Genomic DNA, 21,641 nt, shown 5'->3' with positions numbered 1-21,641 from the left:
TCCGCCCACCCGCCTGACCCCGACGCAGCAGGGCGCTACCCCCTCACTTCGCCCGACCCGAGCGGGCGCCGCCCCCCACTCCTCACGCCGACTCAAGTAGCAGGCATAGTCCGTCAGAAGGTGCGACCCCCCTTGCTCCCCCGCCAGTAGCCGTGACCCCCCTCCCCCCACTCCACGCGCCACTTCGAAAGGTGGGAGCACCATGGCTCCTGGTCGGAAGGTTGGAGCAAGCAGCCAGCAACCAAGAGGTAAACAAACTCCTGAAAATCTGTTGAAATTTTTGAGTTACTGTTAGGGTTTTCAGTTGCTTGTTGCGTGAAATTGTGTAGTGCCGTAGTGGTAGTACCCTTTCATTTTTTTTCTCTGATTTTTTGTGGGATTTAAGTGAATCCCCCAGTTCTAGGTGATGGTCAATGGATTGCACTCGTGGAGCTATGGTCAAGCCCTAAGCATAAGGTATAGAGTTCCTTCCATTCATTCTTGGGCATCCTTGGAACTATGGCACTTTAATCTTACACTCATGATCAATCTAGAGCAAATATTCTTATGCTGGTTATAGTTACAGTTGAAATTTACTTCAGTTCAGGTCAACTTTTAAATAACAGTTGGATTTTTTTTTCCATTTCAAGTCGATCTTCAATAGTAATAGTGATAACTCCAACTATGTTATCTAATCGGTGTACCTTTAGATTCATGAACAAGGACTACATATGTTGCAGATGTTACAAAGCTATGCCTCATTCTTCAAATTTGTACCTGCAGTTCATGAATCAGCATCATTACTTCAGTTTTGACAATAAAATCTGGTGCAAATTACTCTGTAACAAAGACCTTGCCAAACTAGCCAGTTTCACCTGAAAACAAATATTACACTCTTTTGTCGGAAACTTTATATATTTACATACAATACAAGGAATAATTAGTGGGTGTTTGTGTGTGTGGGTTTGGGTCTATGTATGACTCTCTCTTCTTCTATTAATATAATGATACACAGCTCTCCTGCATGTTTAAGAAAAAAAATTGATGTCCACATATACAAATGAACACAGTAACATTTTAAAGAAAAAAGGTAGTTGCTTTACCTTGGTCCCTGCTGGTGGTAGAATTATGTTACAAGAAATGTAAGTGAATTTCCATACTTGATCTCCACAAGTAATTGTCTAATCTGACCAGTGACAACCTGCACATAAAAGCATAATGTGCAGTCGTTGCTCTGTCGTTTTGTGAATTGTGACTATTCGCCAAACTTGGTGAGGTGCTTTAAGATGAAATACTGAATGCTGCTAGTCAATGTTTCACATCTATGATTCTGAACATCATACCAGGTACTAGTATCTGCAGAGTCGAAGTTTAATGTAAAATTAAAAACATGAATCTAAATGAGCACACAAATTTTCCAAATGAAATATGACTTAAGTAGATATCATATAACAGTATTTTTCACCTCATAGCTTTCTTCGCCAGACTGTATCAACTCAAAAGATAAATTGTTCATGTTGAAATCAGAGGCTCTGCATTACAATAGAATTCGCAGTTGACCATGTGCGGATCCTGGATGTACCTCGTCTTCAGTGGAAATAACATCCTGAATGTGTTTCCTATAATAGATTAAGATATTACTAAACAAGGTACAGTGAGGCCTTTCAGTGGAAATCAGTAGGAAGTATGTATCGTAGCTAATTTAATCCAGGTTTGATGCCAGAATTTGTACCCATAGAATTAAAAACGTCCAGTATGTTGCATGAAAAAGCTTCCTGTAGTTGTCATATAATGTAAATTGACTCTTGTCTACCGCATTATTTTACTTTACTATTCTAAGTCATTTACGCAGCATTCATATAACAGATATATAGCTCACAGTTTATCTAAATGAAACTACCTTTATAATCTGATCCTTTCATACTATGATAAAAATTAAACAGTGTTTGTTACATGGGTACAATACATAAATAGTTCAAATAAAACACAATACAACACTAGAAAGTTCTACTACAATGGCGTGGCCGACTGTGGGGGAGCCGGGGGCAATGGCGCGGCGGTGCGGGCTGGCAGGCGCGGCGGCGGGGGCTAGGCGGCGCGGAGGCGACTGCTGTGCGGCGCGGAGTGAAACAGAGAGGGAGGAAAGAGACTAGGCCGCAGGCCTCTATTTGGCTCTGTCGTGCCCTGACGGGTAGAGCGTCACAGTCGCGCCCTAATCGGTAACGCGGCAAGGCCTGCCATGTCAACGACCAGCGGGGCGGGACGTTGCCACGTACGCACCCCTGCCGCGCCTCCATGCATGGCGCGGGAGACTTGTTTCGCCACGCTCTGAAAATAAGCGCGGCCAAAAGTGTTACTTTTGATGAAAAAAAACAAACAGTGTTAGAGTTAATAATAGTTTTAAAAAAGTGTTAAAAATAAAAAAAAAATCCAGGGTTCCACGTCCCCAAGGGCTTGGAGCCCGTGCCGGCCCTAGGGGTAGGGACGAGGTGCGATGGCCGAGGGCCCAAGCAGAGGAGGGGTCCAAGTCCAGGTATATAAACCCCCAGGTCCTAAGTCCATTAGGCATTAGCAAACTAATGAGAAGAGAGACATAGAACTGCACAGACGGCCCAAAAAGACAACACTAGCATTTCTTTTCTAGTTTTCTTTCCCCATGGCCCTCGGGTAGAGAGGAGGCGAGGAGTCACGCTGCACACAGCACACTCTGATCGTGAGTTCGCGACATGCGTCTTACACACGCGGAGCTGGCGAGCCGTGCCGCCGCGAAGAGTTGACTACTGGAGACACGGACACGGCGCACGAGGACGACGACCAGCCAGGGCTCCACGACGACGACATCTTGATTGATCAGTTATTCAGGCCTAAGGTTTTTTTTCTTTTATTTTTAATCAAAATTAATTATTTGTATAGTATTTCAGACTTCTAGTATTTTGTATCTATATAGTCATATTTTTCTTCTAATTTAGGTGTTAGAATTTTAGAATATTACCTAAGAAACATTTGTCATGGATGAGAAAAGAAAAACGAATATATTGTTTTTTTAATCTACATTGTTCATCGATAATTATCAGACATACTAAATTAAAAATATGTTATTGAATTTGATTTCGTTTTGCAAGTAAAATTAGCATCTATATATTATAAGATTTTATACATAGTCAAGAGGGCCGTTGCGACGAGATCACTAGAGGTCCCTTAAAATCCTTGAACCGGTACTGATTGGAGCTGCTGGTCAACGTGTGGGGCATCGCCCGTGACCTGGCCCTGTGGCCCGACCCGCTCCAGTTCCGGCCTTCCCGCTTCCTCCCGGGCCCAGGTGGATATGGGTTCAGTGAGACTGAGCACTATGGATATGGCTTCATACCGTTAGGGGCCGGGCGAAGGGTGTGCGCGGGCCGAAGCTGGGGCACGCGCATGGTCGCGCTCGCTTGCGCCACTCTGGTCCACGCGTTCGATTGGGAGCTGCCGGCGGGGCAGACGCCGGGCGACCTCGTCATAGAGGAGGCACTCACTCTGCTCTTGCAGCGGGCCGTGCCGTTGATGCTTCGTCCTGTCCCCAGGCTGCTCCCATCTGCATACGAAATCATTTCATAATTGATAAATATATACGCTTTGCTCTACTATTATACTATGAAAATTATTACTCCTAAATAAATGGGTGAAAGACGACTCATGCATTGTACTATGATTGTTCTCTCGTTTATATCCTTCTGTTATATATTGCCACTACCGGAAACTGACACTTTGTCGAGTGCCGGAGGCTTCGCCGAGTGTATTTTATCGGGCACTCGGCAAAGATGGTCTTTGCCGAGTGCCAAATAAAATACACTCGGCAAAAAAAAAACTCGGCAAAGATGTATTTTGCCGAGTGCCATTTTTCGTCACTCGGCAAAATGCGTCTTTGCCGAGTGCCTTTTTTCTGGCACTCGGCAAAGATGTATTTTGCCGAGTGCTATTTTTCGGCACACGGCAAAATGAGTCTTTGCCGAGTGCCTTTTTTCTGGCACTCGGCAAAGATGTATTTTGCCGAGTGCCATTTTTTGGCACTCGGCAAAGAGGCATTTTGCCGTGTGCATTTTTTTTTTGTCCTCGGCAAATTATTTTTTCAAAGCAATTTTTGAGGCCCTAAATGAATTCAAATGAAAAACTTTTCAGCTACAAAGTTTTATAACTTCTCAAGATCTACAAAGTTTATTTTGGTCATTTCTTCATTTGATAAAGCGACAATAACGTTGTTCATAAAATCTACATCTCTCTTATATCTCTCATATTAGTTTCATGAAAGTAGAAGAGAGAGATATAAGATTTGTGAACAATGTTACTACCACTATATTGGATGAACAAATGATCAAAATAAACTTTGTAGATCTTGAGAAGTTATGAAATTTTATAGTTGGCAACATTTTGATTTTAAATCATCTTGTCATGCAAAAACGACGTTTGAATTTGAAAATTTTAAAATTTGAATTTTTGAAAAGACCTCGAATGGAAAAACTTCCTAAATGAAAATTGTAGATCTCGAAAAGTTATGAAACTATGTAGTTGACAACTTTTTGACTTAAATCATCTTATCATGCAAAACTACGTTTGAATCTCTAAAATTTAAAATTCGAATTTTTCAAACGACCTCGGATGAAAAAACTTCCTAAATAAAAATTGTAGATCTCGAAAAGTTATAAAACTTTGTAGTTAACCACTTTTTGATTTGAATTCGTTTAGGGCCTCAAACAAACAATTTACTTCCGGTTTAGTATAATATATGAGGACAGAAGAAAAAAAGAAAAAGAAAAAAAATGAAAAAAAAACTGAATTTACCGAGTGCCCTCAATTCTAACCCTCGGCAAAGAAGGGGTTTACCGAGTGCCAGATCTCGCACACTCGGCAAACCCCCACTCATATACCCCGCATCCGGCCGCACACAGCCACACACGCGCACTCCCACCCGCGCCACACACGCACATAGGCACACCCGACCCCGGTCGCCGTCGGCGCCCCCTGCCCCCGGCCGCCAAAACTGAAGTGGCTTGTAATCCGACATCTTGAGCTAATCCCAGGATCAAATTCGTGCACCACTTGTTCCCCTCTCCAAAACTGAAGTTTTTATTTTTGTGTGATTTTCGGAGGCATTTTTAGTGATTTTTGGTTCGTCGAATTTGGCTGTGATTGGGGTGAAACTTCTTAAGGGATTTTGGTGCTAGGACATGTGTGATCAAGGCTAGGGTGATCCCCCTAATAAATCCCTCACTTGAGCACCACGATTTTGTTTTTGGGGATTTTTTGAGTTCTCGCACGTGATCTGGATTTTCTGGAGTTTGAGCACGAATTGAGCGATGATTTCTTGGGAATAGCTTACCTACTCTGTGGTGATTGCCTATGCAAAGTTTGGGGACGAATCCTTTTGTTTTGGTCGAGTTCCCGTCGAATTTTTGGCGCTCGCCCATGTCTGTTTCTTGCGCTCGGTCCTAGTTCGTAATTCTCAGGTGCAGCTCGCAGGCGCTGGTGCCTTCACCGGTCAAAACATGTGTGTGCTCATGCAGACCCGAGCCTGCTCCCTCCCTCTGTTTGCAGTTCGGCGCGGCAGTGTCCAGTCCTCGCCGAAGCTCACTCGCCTCTAGTTGGCCGTGCTCAGCTTCCAAGCACCAATCGGTGCTCATCCAGAACCCGTGCACGCACAGCACCAAGAGCAGGAGCAGCAGTTCACATTAATTGGATTTTCAGCAGCAGTAGGCTTTTGCTAATTCTATTTTCCATCGGCAACTTGGCTGGCTTCTTTCTTTTGCCACAGGGTGCAGGTTTGCAATGCTTTGGATTCAGAGCAGCAGCTGGACATGGATTCAGTGCTTGTGCAGTATAAGCACCTTGCTGTGAATTCATTAGTTTGAGCAGGTAAGCAACAAGTTTTAGTTCTCAAACTGTCAATTGTTACTTTTGTGCTTCACCGACCAATCATCCAGTAATTGTGACATGTTTGCATGCAGCTCTAATTAATTATTCTAGTGCTCGGTTCATACATGCTTGGAATTAAATACTTCTGTACCTTGCTAGTTCTCTAGATCGATTCTCTGTTTTGAAGTATTTCTTTGTACTGAACTTAGCATATGGTTTTAGATTTAAAATTGGTCGTCTGATTTTTAGTGTCTTCTTACTAAGTTTGGTGCCCTGTATTTCACAGTAGCAATAATTTAAACAATAGATATCTACATGTCTGCATTCATGGATCACTACATGTCATTATTGACGTTCAGGAATGCACAAGAGAGGTTATTATATAAGTATTCCAATAGCATCCAGTGGCCAAACCTAAGCTTGTGCTCTAGGTGAACTAGGAATAAGAGGATACAAACTTGGGCATGGGAGGCACGGGGAGTGTATTAACCCAGCAGTAGGTCACATAACTGCGGTGTATGACCTATATCATGAGACCGTGGTGAAACCCAGAGGTGGAGCTAGGGGGGCATGGGGAGCTAAATGTTTAGTGAACTACTAGATAAATCAATCTTTGGATTTTCAGTGCTGGTACCTAGAAAGCTGCGACAAAACCCAGAAAGCAGCTCCCCGCGGCCCGGCCCCCCTTGCCTCGGCCGCCCAGAGGTGGCTGGCTGGTGCCGGCCGGCCATTTCCGGCAGCGGCGGCCGTGTCCCTCTGTCCGCGCTGTCGTCTTCCTCCCCCGCGCCATCTTCTTCCTCCCCGGCGTACCTCCGTCCACACCGTCTTCTTCCTTCCCCGCGCCGTCTTCCTCCTGCTCGGCGTCCCTCCATCCATCTTCTTCCTCCTCCGCGCAGGGAGCCCGAACCCTAGCAGGTTTTGGATCCCCTTTTCTTCCTCCCTGCAGGTTTTGGATCCCCTTTTCTTGTTGCCTATGTGATGCCTATGATTAATTCTATAGCTGCCTATGATGCCTCTATTATTTTTTTAATGTGCAATCTGCTAGTTTCTATAACTTGGGTGTGATTGCACTATTGGGCGGACTAATTTGTTGCTCGATGATACAAAGCGGTGTAGTGAGACAACGTGACAGCCGGATTCTAGAGTGTTGATTATTTTCAGCACTGTTTAATTATTTGCCTAGCAATTTATCTATTAATTTGAACTGCTTATTAGTTGATCAGTTGGTTAATCCTATGAGCATATAACCTGTTTTGTACTAATCTTCAGTAACTTATTTTCCTGGTTATATTGCTATTTTTCTAGGCACTTAATTTTTGATCTAGAACCTGTTATTTTGGTAAGAAGGGCTGTCACATTAGTCAAGGATCAGTGATCACCAACAAGTGTTGGAAGGCTGCTTGGTGCAGCAACCCGCTATTTTGAGAGCAATTATTTACAAATAAACATGTTTATGCATTTAATCTGCCTACTGCTACAACTACTGATATCTGCTATTAGCTCCTATTTCTACTACTCTATCTAGTCTCTACTACTACTACTACTACTAATGGTGTTGGCTGGCTGTTGCTCTCTACTACCCTACTGCTATTTCCTACTATTTGTACTGCTATCTACTACTCACTGAATTCCTACTACTACTGCATACTGATATTTACTATTACTACTCCTGTTGGTTGGTGATGTAGATGACGAACCCTAGCTAATGTTATGCAATTTTTGGAATTTTGGATTTCCATTGCTAAGCTCAGTTAGCTTCCATTGCTGCCTGTGATGCCAATATTTGGAATGCTTAGCATATGCCATTGCCTATGATGCTAATTTGTTCTGAGCAAATGCCAATGCCTATGATGCTAATTTTTTCTAAGCAAATGCCAAATTTTAAGTTGCTTACTACTACTACTTGCTTCTCTATCTGCGAACTGAATTTGTGGCATTTGCAATGATGAATTTGTTCAAACTTCTAAACCAATTGTACTGAGGCAATGGCATATGCAATGATGTGAAACTTTGTATGCTGAGGCAGCGGCAATGATGATGAAATGTCCCCATACTTGTGAGCCGCTAAACTAGGATGGCTTGCATACCATATACAAGCAACCAATTTAGAGGCTATGTGATTACAATGGGGCAAATCTGAGCCAAATATGTACTACTACTCCGCACACAATGTATACAATGATATATGCCCGTGAGGTAACAGGTCATTATTCTTCTTCTGTTCATGTTTTATAAAATGCAAGTGGACAAGATGTGTTCATATGTACTGGGCTCTAAATATTGATAGATTGATTCGACATTGAGGTAGCTTGAGATCAATAGTTACAAGTGCGATTTGTTCTAACTTCTGAGTGACTCTGCAGCTGCAATGCTACCAAGTTGTAGTAGTGGCTCACTACCATGTGACCCAATAGTGTTACAGAATATAGCTAAAGAAAAACTGATTTTATTCATGTGACTTGATCATAGGCATAGCACCTAAACAATCTTTATGCAGTATAATCTATCTTCGTATTTGTGTAAACTGGTTTTCAGTTATATTTGTCATTTTTTGGTCTACGGCTACACTTATGCTTTCCATGAAAAAATGTTAACGTTCATATCTTCTCCATACTGTGCATCCATTTTAGTCACTTGTTTTTGAAGTTAAACTGATAGAATATAATGAGTGACTTCTCTTCACCACTTTTCACTTAATATGAGCAAACTACATAGGTTTTAGGGACATAGGTTGATTTGGTTGCAATTTGCTTGGGAGCTACCAGCATACTCCCCAGCATACAGTGTTCCCACCTTACAGGTTATAGCTGCAGATCTTTGGAAATCAAACTAAATTGCAGCATGGGGATGAGAACTTTTGAATACTCGAATGACAATAAATTGGTATATCTAATTACTTAAAAGTTCTTACAAAATGTAAGGTACGATTGCTTCTTTCTGTCATATTGGTTCTTCTATTTCAAAATTCACGCATTGCTCTGCACAATGGCTATTACCCAAAAAATTATCTATATCAGTGTCAGCTGGAAATTTAATGGTTTAAGCAATCCATCTAAGACACAAAGGTCATAGTGCTCTACTTTTACATACAGTTAGATGTTCATACTGACTCATTTTTTATCTACATTGAATGTGTATAACATATATCATTATCTGAACCATCCACCTCTTCTTTAGATCGTTTCCATTGCACAGCATTTTTTTATTATAAATTTGAAACAAAAATAATAGAAAAAAAGAAACGAGTATATAGAAATCCTAGAAACTTGCTGTTTTGTTGGAACATCCCTGCTGGCAGTTTTGGGCCCTGAAAGTTTTTTTTTATTTTTTTAAAAAAAGTACTTTGCCGAGTGCCCCTGCCCAGGCACTCGGCAAAGTATTTTTTTAAAAAAATCAGAAATTCTTTGCCGAGTGCCTAAACAAGGGCACTCGGCAAAGAAATTATTTTAAAAAAATAAAAAAAAAACTTTACCGAGTGCCTGGACAGGGGCACTCGGCAAAGTAATTTTTTTTTAAAAAAAAAACTTTACCGAGTGCCTGGGCTGGGGCACTCGGCAAAGTAATTTTTAAAAAAAATAAAAAAAACTTTGCCGAGTGCCTGGGCTGGGGCACTCGGCAAAGTAATTTTTTAAAAAAATAAAAAAAATTTTGCCGAGTGCTGGGTCGGGCACTCGGCAAAATAACCGGTAACGGCCGGCGCCGCAATGGCCGAAAATATTTTGCCAAGTGCCGCCCCAAGCACTCGGCAAAATTTTTTTATTTTGCCGAGTGCCCCGATAAAAAGCACTCGGCAAAGACCCATTGCCGAGAAAAATTTTGCCGAGCGGACTTTGCCGAGTGCTACACTCGGCAAAGCCTTTGTCGAGTGCAAAGGGCTCTTTGCCGAGTGTAAAAACACTCGGCAAAGCCGCGGTCTCCAGTAGTGTGCAACTGTCATGATAATAACACCTGCTCACTGCTGTAATCAATGAATAACTTTAAGTACAAGAGTTCGTATGATTAAGATGTACTTATGTGACTCCTCTTAATGAAACACGTGTCAAGTGTCAACGGAAACGTTCTTGAAAAAAAAATGTACTTGTGTGCATGAAAGCTCTTATGTTGTGTACTTTCCTCACTATATCTCTGACACGATACTGGCACTATAAATGTCTTTCTTATAGATATATAGTATATATAGCTCATGTGATTATATCGCCCTAAATGAGAATGCATGACTAATTTCGGAATTTCATAGGCATGCATTCTCATTCTTCTTTTTTATTTTAAGAAAAAAGATAGTAACATCATTCCGTCCAGTCGACCCTACCATTCAACAATCACCTTAAGTTCAAGGGATGGTAGTATTAATGTTTCCAAGTTTGGAAGAATGCAAGAGGCAAGGATCACGCCATTTGAAACCGATTCTGAAGACGCAGATGAACAGGCATTGACGCATAGACAAGGAATGTTTCAGTTCAGTCAGATGATGACTTTATTTCACATGGTAGCAGCATTTCTGAAGATATATGATATGATTTTGTCCGGCAACCAAGAAGATTGCCATGATGCCTTGAACATGGAGGCAACTGAGGCAATAGAACATGGAGGCAACTGAGGCAATAGCACATGAAGTGAAGTGAAACAGGGACTTCATTCCCAAGCTACGTACGTCTATGTGACCAGGTAGATAGGACCGTAGGCCTCCCTTTTCACCCCGTAGTTCACCTGGTCAAGCTGCATGTAACAAGGCAGCTCGTCTTCTTCATCTCCGCCAGCCACCGCAGACGCAAAGCAATCTGCTGCCGTGCGCTGGATCACGCGGACCAGATTGACGCACTCTTCCAGCATTGCGCTGCTGGACCGCTTAGGGCTCCCCTGCTTGAAGCTGCTGGGTGCCCTGGCGTCTGGTTTCTTGTGCTTCATCTTGTTCTGAAACTTGGACAGGAACGTCAGGTACTTCTTCCATGTCTTCTTCTTTGGATGAGCGTTTGGGCCTGAACTGCTGCTCTGTCTATGTTTCGTTGCTTGGCTTGCTTCTCCCCTGATCTGACATGAGAATTGGCAACGGTTCAGACTTGAGACGCAGGATCATGTAGATGTGTGAAAAAACTGATGGCATGGTTAAGATTTTGATGGAGATAAAAGAATATCATGTAAATGTACACATAGGTCACCTTGGACTGGTCCTGTTGGGGAGCACAAGCAGCCCTTCCAAAGCAACTCTTCTTCGTCATCTGGCGGAAACAAAGGAGGAAGAGCTACACTTCACAAATGGTTGAGAGCATGAGCAGTAATGGATGGACAGCTCAGCTAAGAGCAGACCATGGCGATGTGCAGTTGCAATGGATCACCAAGTATCTTCTAGGAGAAAATGGCTCAGCTAGTCAGTGGCTGCTGGCAGATGAGCATAGACTGACTGCAGCTGCAGTAGGGCAGGCAGGCTTGAACTGGAAAGATGCTACAGTACATATTTGTCACAGGAGATGCCCCAGCAATTGGATAATTTCTGTGCACTTGCTATCAACATTTGGAGGCGTGCTATTATGATTCAGAGTCAGTGTGCACTGCCTGACTGTGTTTGTTCTAGTATTAGTTGAAGCTTTACCTCAAAACCTAACAATATTTTATAGTCGATCTGGACAAGCTTTGAACTAGGAGACAGGAAACATCTTGGACCGCGCTCTGCAGGGCATGAGGGCCAGGGCGGTCATGTATGAATGAATGTAGACTGAATCTTTCGAGACAGCAGAACAATTTGTCAGGGGGCAGTGAACCCGAGTTGGGACAAACACATGTGAAGGAAGCAGCTAGCGGGATTAGCAGATTTCACGGTTATCTGCATCGGATGGATGGATGAGGATGACATGTTCTGAACCACTCCTGAGTAATTATTTCCTTCGTGTCTTGGTTTCTAGTACCCACATTGCAGTTCTGACATGTCTCCTCCTAGGTTAGATAGTCTCTTGTCATTTCCTGCACTAACATATTACTGAGTATATTATTTGGTCTTACCAGGGAAAATGTTGCCCTGGGCAGGGCTGCCATCTTTCTACATGTTTTGTACTATATAAATCAGCAAGCAGCGGATCAAACAAACCTTTGCTAGGTCAAACAGATTCATTAGCAAAAGAAACCGGTATCAAGACAGGCATCAAGAATACATCTCTACTGAAACAAAACCCATCTCGCGTGCTACAGTTTCTTTCCGCAACATATGAGGAAAGACGACCAACAAAATTGCTGCCTCTGCTCAACGTAAGGACAACAGGGGCAAAAAGACCTGATTTATATTTCCTTCAGCTGCCCACACGTTTTGGAACTCATTAGCTCTTGCCTGATATTTCAGGCTTCAGCAATTTGCGAACTTCAGACGCAGTCAGCTTCTCCTTACCAGCCAGGTCTGCGAGCTCAGCAATGGACTGTTTCTGTTTGCCAGCATTCTTGACAAACGGTGCGCTAGTACCACTATCTCGAACAAAAAGTTTGCCATCTGGTCTACCAGAAACAGGTTTCTGATGTTTTTGTTTCTTGAGGCTCGGTTTATCTGAAAGGAAACCTGGGGATTTCCTCTTGACAGAGCCCTTCAAGAACACCATGCTGGCACTAGCACCAGCACCTTCACTCAGGGGGTTCTTGCCACTTGATCCTTTCTCAGAAGATGCCTTGGCAGATTTTGGCCTCTTATTGTTTTCTTTCTGAGAGAAATCTGATTTGTTGCTACTGGCATCCTCAGTAATTCTGTCAGCCTTCTCTTTCTGCTTACGTTTCTTCATGGGACTTTGAGAGAACTTTTCTTTGATATTCTGCCCAGTAGATTGACTGTTTGAGCCAAATTCCGCCTCAAACTTCTTTTGAGTTGTTTCTTTTGAAGTTTGACTAGCTCTCCACTGCTCAGGTCGCCTAGCATATCTGTGAAAAAAGGCAATAAGTCGGTTAACATGGGCAAAGGACTGAACAACTTTTTAATAAATTGTACTATAGCATAGATTATTTGACAAAGTGCATTTGCGGACAATGGAAATATGACTTGCCTATCGACATCCAGCTTCTTTAGCAAGTGGAACCCATGTCTTGTTTTAGATAGTTCAGATTGCACAGCCAACAGCTCTGCCACTATAGCCTCTTTATGAGAAAAGTTACTGGCAGTAAAGCACTTCTCTACTAAGAATGAGCCAGAAGGATTCATAGCAATCTCTCCATAATGACCTTGCAACCTGCCATATAATACATATGCTGGTAAAAAAGAAAACTGGTCTAGAAAACTAAGATAAACAAAGTCTGCAGTTTTCTATTTACAAAAATGTGGAAACTACTGCAAAAGCAATAAAATAAACAGAAATAATGAGATGTTAACTACAGTCAGGTGCCAAGGGTTCAGCTTAACAAATCACAAACAAGATTGACATGCAATACAGGGATGAAAACAGGACAGATAATTTCTGTCTAATCCGTCCATCCGAAGGGGTTCAGAGACCAAATGGATAGACCGTATCTGAATCCGAAGGGTTCAGATACTAGATGGATGGTCCATACACAAATCCAGACATTCAATATCCAATACCATATCCGAATCTGGATACTCAAAGTTGGATATCTGATACGGATATGTAGCTCAATACTAGAATCTGACTATCAATTGACCATAATTACCGTTCTGCAAAGCCTAGCATTCTCATGAACACATTTGAGCTTTGTGCAACATTTTTTATTTATTATTTCTATCCCAATCAAGACAAATAAGGTTTTCGGTAATGAGGCTGTAAAACTAGTTGGACCAAGTCTATTTTTACTTGAACCAAACATTCAACCAACATTTTATAGCCTTATTGCCATGATGATTACTGCTCAAAAATGAAAACGAAAATATTATAGCACTATCCATGCAACTCAAACATTTATTAAACTGCAATGCGTAAACGAATCATATGAATTCACTATATCTGAACACATTTTGAGGAAGTGATGAAATAGTCTCCGAATAGTTGGGGTGTTTGGAAGAGGCTTACTTTCCAAAAACTTTAAATTTACGCTTTGCAGTGGCACTTGAACCTAGAAAAGACTCAAGAACACGGCTACCTCCTGAATCCTTGGAAATTTGGAGGATCTGATCATCCCGCATGGCCAGCAAGCTTGCGATATATGGGCGAATATATTGCTGCACAAGAAAAGGAATGCAAGAGCAACGTTTTAGCCATCCAGGTTTTTCCATACTAATGTTAAACATAATGGTAACTCTGCCTATGTTGGGGTGCCTATGGTGTTCTAGCATAGCAGGTCCCAAGCCCTGATAAAGGAGGAGGGTTGTGTTAGGCTTGGCGAGCCAATGTAAAAACTTAGCCACTAGTATGGAGATGAAACCCAAAAGAACTAGCCTACCCCAACTTGCTTGGGACTGACAGGCTTTGTTGTTGTTGTTGTTGTTGTTGTTGAATGTTAAACATAATGGTAGCAATTAGTTAAGATGTCAGAGAGACAAGAGCCAGATATAGACTACTAGGTATTGCTATATTGTTCAAGAAATAAGGTACTGAGTACTCATTAAGAGTAACAAGGTAGGAGAGACAGTTAAAAAATCTAAGTGATTGAAGCTAGATAAAAACAGAACTAGCAAAGTGAGCATAAAAACAATTTGGAAACTAGGAGAGAACAACGTGCAGTTAGCAGCATGCACCATAAATCAGAGACATATTGCTACCATGTGGCAGTGAGCAGGGGGGTTTAAAAAGAATACACCAACTTCAACATACATGCGGGTATTGGAAAATAGATTGCAGCATCAAGCAACCCAGAATGCTCATCTTTGCACCATGAGTCCATTTCCAATAAGATCTCTCATGTAGGTAGTTCTCAAGAAAAAGTATACGTGCAACAATGCTATCAGGAGACTCAGAATCTGAACTTAACGCTGCAGCGAGAGCTTGAGAACTCTGCAGTTCATAACAAAGGAATCAGACATATTTAGTGAAAATCGGTTATAAAATAATGATGCAGAAACAAAAAGTTCATAAATGAAGACCTCAAGGCGATAAGTTTCAAGCCGCTGGCATGCCGCTAAGATGGAAGCTACAACCCCTGTTTTACCTAGTTCAAGCAATTCCTTCATTTTTGGACCAAGTTCCTCCCATATTTGATTCATCTGAGTGAAAATAAAAGTATTATCAAAATGAAATAAAGAAAATCTCATATTGGAAACTATAACCAGATTGGAATTAGAAATGTTAAGTAGAAGAATTATCTAAAACACAAATCACATTCTATGCATGATTTCGGCACATGGACTCACATAAGCACATTCTGACATACATAAGTACTATATCCCCTCGCAGGTAAGTAGTAGATACAGAAGTAAGTGTCAAGAAATTATAGCAAAGGTTATTGCAAAAAAATAAGAAAGCCGCTCAGACAAGAGATTGTACATAACTTGTGAATGAATGATACAGGATGCATTTCAAATGTTCAGTATCAAGAGTCAAGATCTACCATTAACCAGTCATGAATATCCAACAAAGCAGATATGTTACAGTGGCCTCCAATTTTTCAACATGAAGCAATAATATACAAATTGTTGACAAACTCCCATGTCTCAGGGCAACATGAATAGATAACAGAGCATTTACTTTAGCGCAGAACATTAGTTTGCTGAAAGAATATTTCAAATGTTACTTCCTGCAAATGTCTGTATACCTGATCTGAGGTTTTAGCAGATGATATGAAAGCTTGAACCACATAGTTGCCACAGTGGTGAGATGAGATGGCAAATAATGCACCCTTCAGACTACCTGCAAGCATACCATTGCGCAATTCCTCTGGGGCAACCTCCACAATCACCTGCAAATCATTATTATCAACTAATGAGTATTATCCAGCACAATAAATTGCATCATCATTAGGATTTTTCCACAACTCCTTGTGTGTGTACTCTCGCACACCCAATAAAAAAGAACCAGATATGAAAAGAAAGAAAGAACCACAAGATCAATGTAGAGCGAGGCTTAATTACAAGGAAACACAAGGATATATGATTTGATTTCATTGCAGGGAAAAATGCTCAAAAAACACCTCCAAGAGATGACTATAAGCACTTTCTTCAAGTAAAGTAACAATCTCCTCCTTTTTTTCACTGCAATCTCTCTTCTGTACGGTGTTATATTCATCATAACCAAGAAGAATTGATATTATATGATGCAATTCATTATCATCACCAGACGATAGCTTCAGTGCAGTCTGCAGAATGACATGTTAAGAGATAGACTCTGTCAGGCCAAGGTTTCTCTGACAAAACTGCATACAAAAGAAACTTAACAGAAGTTCAGACTTGGCGGGGATCAGTAGATCCTCGTTTACCAATGATCCAACTGTCCTAGTTCTATTTAAATTTTACCAGCTGTTAGCCTTAAATGTTATTGTACTCAGTTAAACTGTTTTTGCTGCCCTAAAAGTTAAAGTAATGGTGCGATGTCGGGAAGTAGCAGGGAATAAATCCCATGAGCCAGAGGAAGAAAAGCAAGAAGACAATTGCCAACTACCTTTCCTTTTAATCTCTCGCTTTAGAACCCTAGTTTATCCTTTACTCCAGTTTATCGTTTCTTTGTTCGATTTAGTTGTTGTTCATGTCCGACCAACCCCAGATCCTGACACTTAGTAACCAAAATCCAGAACTATATTCCATTCAATGATACTAACCTGTAAAACAAGGCTACTGTTCTTGTCAACCCGTAATGTTGCAATGTCTGCTTTTGCATTATGCAGCATTTCTCTGACAAAAGACCTAAATATGCCTGGGAAACCATTTTCAAAATTCTTTGGAACATGTCCACTAGGTTGATTTGTCCCACAACTCAACCGCTCAGCGAGAACAGCAGATCTCTTAGTAGTGTGGAAGTCTTGAAGAGACTCTGACGGAACACCCTTACAAAGACAAAGTAGAGTGCGGAGAACATGTGATCCATAGCAGCTGGACATCACATTAGCAGCATCTGCAGAAATAACCTGAAACAATGACTCAAATTTGAGGTCCATTGTAAGAAAATGGAATGAGATAGGTTGCCAGTGAAAGAAAAGAATACCTTGCATATTTTGTTCAGTATCCCTTCTATCATGGCCCTGGAGGTTTCATCTTCAAGATGTGTTGTGAGTGACTTGAGAGCTGCTTCGGCCACATGCGACCCATTTTTGTCCATGGCAATGACCGGAAAATAGTCGATACAATTGCGGAGGAATGTGCATAACTGCTCCAACTCACAGCCTTCTATAAGAACCTGCAAGGTGTGGCTTATAACAACATCGGTGGCAAGTTCAAGCTCTTTCCCTCTAGTTTCTTCTAAGGCATTAGCGCATATAGTCGAGCGCTCTTCAAAATCAATCTCCTTGTTATCAAAGAGATTTGAGATCTCCATAAAGTACTTTGTAGTTTCAGGATCAACTCTTTTCCTAAACATTGTTGATCATCAGAAAATAAGCCTATCAGCACTTTAATTTCTTCATACATAAAAAACTATGCCATCATCTCTACATTTAAAAGCGATGGGTAAATTCAAAAGGCACAAACTCTCATACTCATACCTAAGAACATTTTGTACTGGTTTTGATGTATTTGAGGATGGTAACCCGCCCTGATTGTTGAGGTTCCTGGTCCTGGGATTCACCATCACAGAGCTTCCTGAATGATGGTCCTTTCCTCGCCCTTTCCCTTTCTTCCCATCATCGCTCCTCTGCTTCCTATCCTTCCCATGCCGAGGTTTCCCTACAGAAGGTCCTTTACTCGAGCTGTGACCTCCTTTCCGGGGTTTCTCGCTCTTATCCTTCCTTGCCCTCTTCTTGTGTGAGCTATCATCTAAACCACCATCTCCCAAGCCATTTCTTGTGCTCCCTTTGGGTCTAATTGCCTTGGACCCAACACAAACCATTGCTCATGTGCACTTTGACAGCAGCTGCTTACTCTGAAACCAGACAGAGGAAGCAAAATCAGCATTCTGAAAGTAACAAGAATCCTAGAGAACGGGGCCACATACTGCAGTCCGCAAGGCAACAGCAACCAGGGGCGGACCAGGACATTGGTGTACACATGTGCACCCGATAATTCATGCAAAAAGTTCGGAGTTAGTAGGCCCCAGGTTTTGAGTTAGGGTTTGGGTGCTCGGTTTCGTTCAGCGTGAAGGGAAAAGAAGGGGTGGGAATACCTGGTGGGAGCTCGTCGCCGGAGAAGCGGCCGACGAAGGCCACAGCACCTGGCGTAGGGCGGCGGCGGCGGCAGTGGTCGGCTCGTCGCAGAGAAACGGGGGTGGCGCACGCAGGGTGAAGGAACGGATGCGGCCGACGTCCGTAGCCGAATGCGAGGTTGTTCGGCCCAGGGGCAGCGCAGCCGCACGGGCCTTCTCCTGGGCCGTGCAATTTTTTCATTATTTTTTCTTTCTCTTTTTTGTTTGTTATATTCTTCTTTATTTCTTTTTTAAATAAATATTCTTCTTTATTTCGTATTTATTCTCTCCGTGACACATTTTCGTCGATAGTTAATAGAAAATTGGTTTTAAATTAGGGTACCAATAATAATATTTATTAGGACATTGTAAATAAGCAAATAGAATATTCTTAATTTTATTGAACATCTATTTTTAATGAAGCTAGAAACCCTTTTCACTTGAACATAGAATATTTTCACGAATCTATATTGTTTTTTCTCATAAAATATATAATATACTTTTCTTCTAATAATTTTCTCTTCCATTTGATAATTTCTAAGTGTTTCTAAGTGAATCTAGAATAATTTTGTTTTAAACATGGAACGACAGTTCTTGTAAATTACTAATATTGTTTTTCTTAAAAAGAAAATGGTATGGACTCGTCAAAAAGAAATGTTACATTTGTTCCAACCAAGAGTCGAAGACTAATGAAGAGTACTAACACTTTACATCCTGCCAAAAAAATTGAGTCTTCCTAACCCTCTCTTTGCATTATGTAATTCACTTTCTAAAAATTGTCATTGTAGAGTATGGTTATAAAACCTAAATTGCAAAACTCTTTTGTTTGTTAAAATAATCACACTTTGTTAACTTTAGGCACATGGATTAATCTAGCTAAGGGATATGTTTATATGCTGAAAAGTTGTAAAAATAACAATTCAAACCACGTAACCTTGGGTTTCTTATCCATCCAAAGAAGCCGGATAATAGGAATTATGAAGAAGAACGTAGAGGTATATGGTGGCATTGCATCTATACGAAAGCTCTAACCAATGACAAAGGTATAATGGTTGAAAGAGCATATATCTCATCATAAGGGCAAAAGCAAAACAAGGCCTGACATTATAGGATAGGAGAATACCATGTCTGATTAATAAAAGATAGTATATTGAAAATAACAATCAATTAGCAGAGGTGACCGTCTCTACAGATAGTTGTCAAAAAATTTGCAACTTTTGCCTGTAAAGTTGGATGAAGACGAATTTTATATCAAAATTATAAACCTCAACAAGATCTACATCGTAGCTAAAAGTTTTTTATTTTAAATTATTTAGAGTATAAATTTTTTGTTTTTATTTCTAAGATTTTGAAATTCAAAATTTGTAATTCTTGAATGACCTTGATGTTGACGTGGTCTAGCCAAAGTTGTAGTTCTTGATGTAATCTACAACTTTATGATCAACAAATTTATTGTTCGAAGTAATTTAGTGTCCCAAATATGTGTTTTCTGTTTTCATATTTTAACTTTTATATAAATTCTAAAATTTCCAAACAACCTCGAATGTTCACATAGTCAATATCAAAGTTATAATGGTCGACATGATCTATAACTTTGTGTTTGAAAAGTTATTTATTTGAGGTCACTTAGAGTATCAACTTTTTATTTTAAGTTATCAAATTTTGATATTAAAATTTTTAAAATTTTCAAACAAGCTCCATACAGACACGCCTAATACAAAAAATTGTAGTGCTTAACAAGGTCTAACTTTGTAGTTAGTTTTTTATTTGAGATCAATTAACATCCAAACTATCCAATACAATATTACTAAATGTTAATGCAAAACTATAGCATCTTATAGCATGCTATAATTTCTTGGATGGCACAATTTTCATGTAAAAATTGCAGATAAATTATCAACCACTTCACTCGACATCGGCAGACTTAAAAGTCATTTGGACAATTTATCAAATAGGAGAGCATAGTTCATTGCGATCCAGAAAAAGCAAAGATGCAACAGTATGTTAGGAACATGCTAACAACTCAATATTAGAATGGCATCGTCCCTGGGGATATGACGAAGCATCACCCTACAACACGTAAATTTAAGGTTAAATATGCCAATCACAACTGATAAAGATGGGACTATACAAAATCAAGAAGTAAAAAATTGCAAGTTTAAAAGGGAGAATGTATATCGTCCACTCATTTCATGAATACATTGAGGGCAACATCCACGGAAGCGTTGACAATGTTATTGAGGTCGATGGCAGCCTGCAACAGGGAGCGCCCGAGCTGCGCAAGGAACCTACCCACCAGCTCCAAGCTCAGCTACGCGGGCATGGGTAGGTTGGACTCTGCCTAGTCCACCTCCTCTGATCTTCCGGAGGTGCATGGTGGAGCAGAACGCCCTAGCGGCATGACGAGCTGGATGTTTTGGGGCATGCCTATAGTCCACCTCCTCCGATCTTTCGGAGGTGCATGGTGGTGTCTCCACCTCGAGCTCCTTGATGGTGGCCTCGTGCTCCAGCATCGCCTTGGCCGTAGCTGCGGTGCCGACGTCCTCCTTGGAGCCTCCTTGCTCCATGTTGCTCAGATGAGCATCGACATTGATGAGGTGCTCCTGCACCTTGTCCATGCACTTGGTGAGGTTAGTGGCAAAGGCCTCAATCCACGCCTCCATCTCCGTTGACATGGTGTCGCTGTCGCGCATGGATGTCTGGATACCAGGTGTGGTGGACCTCGTTCGGGGGTTGTGGCTGGTGTAGGCGCAGGGAGGGAGGGAGGTGGCGGCTAGGGCAAAGGGGAGGGGACGGCGCTAGGGGAGAGAGAGAGAGAGAGAGAGAGAGAGAGAGAGAGAGAGAGAGAGAGAGAGAGAGAGAGGAGCGGGCAAAGGGAGAGGGAGAGGGAGAGCAACTGCTCAATTCTTGCTTAAGATCCAAACAGTTACATGACCCCTATATTTATAGCCCCTAGGGAACTTGACTGCCAAACAAAATAGAGGATGAGTCCTTATAAATTTGGACTCTCCTTTCCTAGCAAACCAATACTATGTTTCCTAAACAAACTCTATTATTATATTTCCTAAACAAACTCTATTTCTATTTATTCTCAACCTTATTCAAATCTATTCCTAATTCCATCTAATCTGGACTCTTCCTGGCAGGAGGGTCCCGCGGGATTGTGGTGCCCGCCCTCCCTTGGATACCCCCAGGGTGAGGCCACGACTAGCCAGGACCCAGTGTTGGGCCTCGCTTGGCCCGTTTAGCCCATCACGGCGGCCCGTATTTAGACCAGTGACAAGTGTTAAGAAAGTAAATAGGCCTAATCTATAGCACCCGGTCTTATGGATAAAACTAGATACACACCATATGTAAGCTCACGAAGTCAAATCTCACATATAGCTACAAATACGGGCAATATCATAAGACAATACTTAATATATAACGTACTCCCAAAACACTTCCAAAGGTAGACACATGCATATGATTAAGTTATTAAAGTGAATAGGACAACAATGATAATCCCATGCTATACTTGCCTTAAACTTATATGCTTCTTCTAGTCCAAAACTTCAAAGGAATTCCTTCTTGATCACCACGTAAAGCTCACCG

General features: G+C 41.4%; 3 protein-coding genes across 3 annotated transcripts; 1 reads left to right on the top strand and 2 right to left on the bottom strand.

Annotated features, from left to right (window-relative positions):
• Window positions 1-2,027: 2,027 nt before the first annotated feature.
• LOC136460276 (flavonoid 3'-monooxygenase CYP75B4-like) lies at window positions 2,028-3,576 on the top strand. Its single transcript, XM_066460048.1, has 3 exons — window positions 2,028-2,091; window positions 2,727-2,848; window positions 3,208-3,576. The coding sequence occupies exons 1-3, from the start codon at window positions 2,028-2,030 to the stop codon at window positions 3,574-3,576; spliced, it is 555 nt and encodes a 184-aa protein (XP_066316145.1).
• A 6,818-nt stretch (window positions 3,577-10,394) lies between these two features.
• LOC136537766 (uncharacterized) lies at window positions 10,395-11,729 on the bottom strand. Its single transcript, XM_066529727.1, has 2 exons — window positions 11,025-11,729; window positions 10,395-10,896 (listed from the first exon to the last, which is right to left on the bottom strand). Exons 1-2 carry the CDS (start codon window positions 11,082-11,084, stop codon window positions 10,522-10,524), a joined length of 435 nt encoding a protein of 144 aa, XP_066385824.1. The 5' UTR covers window positions 11,085-11,729; the 3' UTR covers window positions 10,395-10,521.
• A 219-nt stretch (window positions 11,730-11,948) lies between these two features.
• Window positions 11,949-18,177, bottom strand: LOC136537758 (pumilio homolog 23). The gene is made up of 11 exons (XM_066529719.1): window positions 18,030-18,177; window positions 17,413-17,789; window positions 16,917-17,280; window positions 16,534-16,839; window positions 15,910-16,074; window positions 15,535-15,678; window positions 14,867-14,986; window positions 14,598-14,777; window positions 13,857-14,005; window positions 12,882-13,064; window positions 11,949-12,759 (listed from the first exon to the last, which is right to left on the bottom strand). The coding sequence occupies exons 2-11, from the start codon at window positions 17,754-17,756 to the stop codon at window positions 12,174-12,176; spliced, it is 2,541 nt and encodes an 846-aa protein (XP_066385816.1). The 5' UTR covers window positions 17,757-17,789; window positions 18,030-18,177; the 3' UTR covers window positions 11,949-12,173.
• Between the last annotated feature and the right edge of the window lie 3,464 nt (window positions 18,178-21,641).

This window comes from Miscanthus floridulus, chromosome 1 (assembly GCF_019320115.1).
Source record: "Miscanthus floridulus cultivar M001 chromosome 1, ASM1932011v1, whole genome shotgun sequence".
In the NCBI taxonomy this organism is placed as follows: Eukaryota; Viridiplantae; Streptophyta; class Magnoliopsida; order Poales; family Poaceae; genus Miscanthus; species Miscanthus floridulus.
The sequence above is the reverse complement of the archived record's forward strand: the minus strand, read 5'-3'. Positions and strand labels throughout refer to the sequence as shown.